General features: G+C 48.8%; 1 protein-coding gene across 1 annotated transcript in view; it reads left to right on the plus strand.

Moving 5' to 3' along the window:
• Positions 1-5,751, plus strand: part of Ifnlr1 (interferon lambda receptor 1) — a 31,609-nt gene that overhangs the window by 14,395 nt on the left and 11,463 nt on the right. Inside the window, exon 3 of the mRNA XM_004637729.2 lies at positions 1,491-1,675. Within this exon, the coding sequence (XP_004637786.1) occupies positions 1,491-1,675 (185 nt within the window). The remainder of the gene's footprint in view (positions 1-1,490; positions 1,676-5,751) is intronic.

The raw sequence follows: 5,751 nt of genomic DNA on the forward strand, positions 1-5,751 counted from the left end.
AAAGAAAGAAAGAAAACAGTACTCGGTTCTTCCCAAGAGTCTGTTCTCTGTATCAAACCCATCTTAGTCTGCTCTAGTCACCTAATCCTCTGCCCCCCAAATTGAGGGATATCCTTGAGTCTCCTTCATCTCACAGCCCACACTCAACCAAACCAAATAAAGTGAGTTTTATTGCTTTTACTTCCAAAATATTACCCTTTCTCACAGTTAGTTTCAACCACCTTCTCTTGGGTCCCCACAGCAGCCTCCTAGCTGGTTTGCCAGAAAGATCTTTTAAAACTCTAAGAGCACTTCAGTCCCTATCTGCATCTGTCTGTACTGCTTTAACAAAATACCTCAGACTGGGTGATTTAGAAACAGTAGCATTTTACTTCTCAGGGTTGGAGGCTGGGAAGCCCAAGACTGAGATGGTAGCACAGGTGAGGACTTCTCCCCGATTCCAAGATGGCACCTGCTGGCTGCGTCCTCACGTGGAGAAGGGTCGAAGCTGTGTCCTCATGTAGCTGAAAAGAGGGGAGGCTCAGGCAACTCTCTGAAGCCTCTTTTATGAGGGTGTCAGTCACACTTATGAGGGCAGAGTCCACATGGCTTAATTATTTCCCAGAAAGCCCCTCTCTTAATACCACCACCTTACAGTTCAAGTCCAGCATTAAATTCTGGAGGCACATGTGTATCTAATCATAGCAGCCCATCCTGTTCCAACCTTCCAGTGTCTTCTGTTCACACTCATCATAAATCCCAACTCTACTCACACTTCCAAGGCTCTACCTGACCTACCCTCCACCCACCACCACCCTCCCTTGCCCTCTGGCCTCCTGCCATCTTGCCTTTTGTTTTGACGGCCAGGTCAAGCTCTTCCCTTGGAGGCCTTTTGTTCCTCTTCTTCCTCCCCCCACGCCCTCACCTGGCCCTCCCCTTCTCCTCAGTGAGGTCTCCACTTTATACCATCTTCCTAGCTTTGTCTGAGATGTGCTTGAAAGCAGTCACTCCCACATTATGCTCCTACCACTGTACAGACCAGCCTGTTGGTGTGACTCTTGTCTTTGTCTCCTTCCTGTTGGAGGGCAGGATCTCTTCCCTAGTTCTTAGAACTGTGTCCACTGAGTAGGTCTCTCCCTTGACCCCAGTGTCCCCAAGAGATTGGTGTGTGGACCTGCATGCTCCCATCTGACACCTACATAGCAGGTGGCCTGTGCATGGCTCTGTGAAGAAAATGCTCACAAGAGTGGACCCCATAACCGCGCCATAAGGGCGACATCCCAGATGAGGAGACCAGGCTCAGAGGCAGAGCCAGGCTTCCATCCACATCTGCCTGGTTGTTCTGTCCCTGCCAAATGGATGGAAGGCTGCCTGGATGGGTAGTGGCTGGCTGGGTGGCTGGGTGAGCAGGTACTGGGGCTGGATGGAGGGATGAATGGTCACGTGGTCACGAAGTTTCCCCATCAGAGAGGCCAAGACCACAGCCTGTGCTCTTCTCTCTCCCCACCCAGCATTCTCACCCTGAGACGGTGGCGCAGAGTGCACAAGTGCTGGGGCACCTCAGCGCTGCTGTGCTCCCTGATGTGCCTGGAGAAGCAGGACCTGTACAACAAGTTCAAGGCCCGGGTGAGGGCAGCCTCCGCCAGTGCCAGCTCCCCCTGGGTGGAATCTCAGTACCTGGAGTACCTCTTGGAAGGTAGGTGTGGGGAAGGGACTGAGGGGGGCCTGCCCTGGGAGCTGCACTCAGAGCTAGCCGGGGCTCCCCAGGGAAACAGAAGCCATAGCGTCTGCCGTGATCAGAGGCTGCTTCTGTTCAGGCCAAATGGTCCCACAATAGCCACTGGCAGGCCAGAGAGCTGCAAAAGCGGCAGTTGCTCCATCCAAGAAACCAGAAGCCTTCAAATGAGGCAAATTTGAGGCTGAAGACGAGGTGACTGCATGTCCACATTCAAAGGCTGAAGAAGCTGGCGCCCGGTGCCCAGGAGTGAGGGCAGCAGAACACACCCCCTCGCAGGAAGCGAGAGTGAGAGCGAGTTTCCCTTCTGCCCACTTCCTGGTTGTACCCAGTGCCTGGTGGTGTTGGGCGTATTCAGGGCAGGCTTTGCCCAACTCAGCTCATGACCCAGATGCCAAGCTACTCTGGAAACACCTCACAGATGCGCACTGAAATGTACTCACCACTTCTCTGGGCAGCTGGCAATGTGGTGAGGTTGACACTCAAGATTAACCATCACACCATCTGTCTGTCTTCCGTGAAACAGAGGCTCCTCTCTGGGGCAACTCACTTGGGACCAGCCTGGGTGATGGGGGCAGTCCCAGGCTGTGGCCAAATCTAGGAACCTGACTTTGTGTCGAAAGTTAGGGCTTCCAGTTAATGCTAGCAGTTCAACTCATATCTGCGCTCTACACGGTTCATAATTGCCTGTGTCACCCAATGGGCCATCAACAACCCAAGGTGCTTAATCCTGTGGAGGACCGCCTCAGCAGCTCTCCTTGAAAGAAGAGCGACTGTCTCCATTTTGACTGAGCCTGACCCTATTTCCTCATATTGTTCTGTACAGAGCTGGCTAGGACTTCTGTTTAGCCTTCAATTGGCCTTAAGCCATGTGTATTGGTCTACCTGTGGTGCTGGTGATAGTCTTTGAAGGTGGTGTGCATGTTTCCCTGGTAACCTACACCTGTTGCTCTTTAATGTGAGCTGGGTTGAAACAGGACGAAGAGCCAATGCTCCATGCTGCCAGCTGGGATCAAGCCTCGAGACAGAGGCTGTGACTTCCTGGGGCTTAAAAGACTACATCAGAGCTGAAGCACCAGACCCCCCAAAACATTAGATATTATACAATACAGATTGCTCTCTCTGCATATGGCGGAGGTAAAAGTAGGCCACCCACCTAGCTCAGCTCACAATGGTCACCTACTTCCCACAATTCTCAGTTACTCCTCCTCAAGCCACTCCCCCACTGAATAAAACCGGGTGAGGCCCTGGGTCGCTCTCTTGGTTCCAGAAAGCCATCTTTGTGGCTGGACTTCGAGCCCCTTGACTCCCCAGTGATTGAAAATATAATTTAGTGTCTTTATTTTTGCTGTGAGTTGCATTGAAAGTGGTAGACTGGAACCAACTTGATGGGATTCCAATAACGTAACTTTGGGATTATAAATATTGGCTTCTTGGACTGAGATGAGGATCTGGAAGTGTCTACTACATAATCCTATTTTTTTGTGTTGCTCAGCTTTTCTCTTTAAGAGATGAATTTTTTAATCATCCAAGCATCATGACACATGTCTGTAATCCTAGCCCTCAGAAGGTTGAGGACAGAGAATCCTCAGGAATTTGAGACCAGCCTGAACTATGTAGTGAAACCCTGTCTCAGACAAAATTAACAACAACAATAATAATAATAATCTTAATTTTTTTAAATGTCAAACTTATTTTCTGTATACCATAAGAATTTGGGGAGGAAAAAAGATAAAATTCAGGAGGAAAAAAAGCATGCTTTTCACCATTAATCACACGCATTCCTACTCGGTAGAGAGAGAACATTTTTAAAAAATATTCTAAACCTCACAGAAGATGTGTGACTTTTATTTTCATCAACTCATTTTGAAAAAATAAGTCTTGTGGGAGCCAGATAACGTGGCAGAATACACTGCTAGTGACTGACGGATGAGGAATGGGAATCTAGGTCTTTCCGACCTTGGGCAAGGACAGTCAGTGATGAGCGGCAGTCTCAAGGGAGAGACTGCACCTACACAGCCTCCCAAGGCCCAGGTCACACGTGTTGCCCTACTTCTCACAATGTTTGAGAGCAAAAGGGGGATTGGTAGGGAGGACAGGGTAGCAGAGAAGAGAGGATGTGTGTAAGAAGAGTCTGGGTGGATGGGCAAAAGAAGAAAAAAAAAAAAGATTGTCTTAGTTACCTTTCTTGTTTTTGAAACAAAATACCCGACACCTAAAGTTAAGGGGAGAAAGCTTATTTTAGCTTACAGGTTATAGGGATCTCAGTCTACAGTTGGCTGGCTGCAAGGCAGGGCGGCAGAGCAGAGGAGCGACACAGGGTGGAAGCAGCCCATGGCAGAGCAGGCAGGAGCTAGTGGCAGCGGCGGCAGCAGCAGCACTGTGCTAATCTACACCTAGAACTATGCTAAACTAATTAGTGGACTAATCAAGTAACACACACCAAGAGCCAGCCACCTCGGAAAAGCACCTGTGAGTGCATGAGGCTCTAAGGGGACATCTATAAGCACCATTTTTCAAAATGAGTTGATGAAAATGAAAGTCACACATCTTCTGTGAGGTTTAGAATATTTTTTTTAAATGTGCTCTCTCTACCCAGTAGGTGAGAGCTGTAACAGATTTGATAGGGACAAAGGGAGGAAGGGTGAAGAAGATGGAAGAAGAATCAGTAGAAAAATGAAAAGGAAGGAGGCTGGGTGGAAGGCCAGATGCTTACTAAGAGATGAGTGGGAATGGAAGAGATGGAGAAGTATATTAGCCCAAGTTTTCCAGAGAAACCAAACCAGCAGGATATATGACAAGATTTATTGTGGCAATGAATGCACCTGACACCCACAGGAGACCCAGAAATCCTTAAGAACTTTATACCCACAGAGCACGGACTCAGGGACAAAGACAGTGCAGTACCAAAGGCTGTTGGGCTTTGCCTTTCCTGCTAGCAAGAAGCAGCAGAAAGCTATTTCCCTGCAGATCCTGCTGCCTTTAAGAAACCAGTTAGATTAAAGAGCAACTTCAGGAGCCAAGACTCATTCCTGGGCCTTGAAACCTAATGGAGTTTACTCAGCTGGATTTTGAAAGCACTTTGGACCAATGAGTTCATTTCACCTTCCCCTTCTCTGTGCTGTCCAGTGCTGTCTTCCTGTGCCTGTCTCACCCTTTTGTGTTGGGAACAGTCGGCTTGTCCTTTAACTTCACTGGCCTGTAGGTGGAGAGCATTGTGCCTGGGAGCCCTGCTGGTTGGGGTACACCCAGAGTCTCACCTCAATCTGATTTGGCTACTGTCGATGATGACTGTTTGGAATTTGACTTGAGGCTGTAGTGGGATAAGATCATGCGCAACCTCGGGTGGATGCAGCTTATATTTGAAACAGATATGAGGTGTTTCTCTGGAGCTGCCCACACCCTGAACCCTGAGCAGCCAGAAGCCAGAGGATGAGCCCGGTGCGGACTCCAGCACGAGTCTCAGTGGCAGGGGCAGAGGCAGCGGCTTCGGAGGAAGAGAATGAAAAAGGAAAAGCAACCCTTTCAGCAGCTGATGGTAAAATTGCCTTTTGATGCTGATGTCTCTGGAAGAACGTCGGCTGCCCAGGGACTTTCAGACCCTGCTGCTCCTCATCTTCAGTCTTCTTCTGATCACTTCAGAACTAGGATTGCCAGGGACCCGGATGGACTGGAGCACATGAACCCAGGAGCATGTGTATCGGCTGATACCACTCCCGAGTAGGGCTCCATTCTGGTGTCAAACGTTGACAATGTGAGGACTGACTTTCTAATTAAAACCACTGCTAACCAGGGCAAGGCTGTGCTGTTGTTAATAGGTGACCAAGAACAGACAAAACAGTCATAAATGAAGAATTCATGTCAAAGTATGATCCTGCAAGTCACATGATCAAAAGTCTGAACTTTTCTTCTGCAAACACTGCTCTGATGTTTCAGGTACTGACTCTATGTACTGCTCACTAGAGCCAAGTCTGTCTCAGGACATAGGAGAACCTGTACTGTAACAACATGTAACTCAATTGTGCTCCAAATTTTCT

Source organism: Octodon degus, unplaced genomic scaffold, assembly GCF_000260255.1.
Source record: "Octodon degus isolate 3935 unplaced genomic scaffold, OctDeg1.0 scaffold00092, whole genome shotgun sequence".
In the NCBI taxonomy this organism is placed as follows: domain Eukaryota; kingdom Metazoa; phylum Chordata; class Mammalia; order Rodentia; family Octodontidae; genus Octodon; species Octodon degus.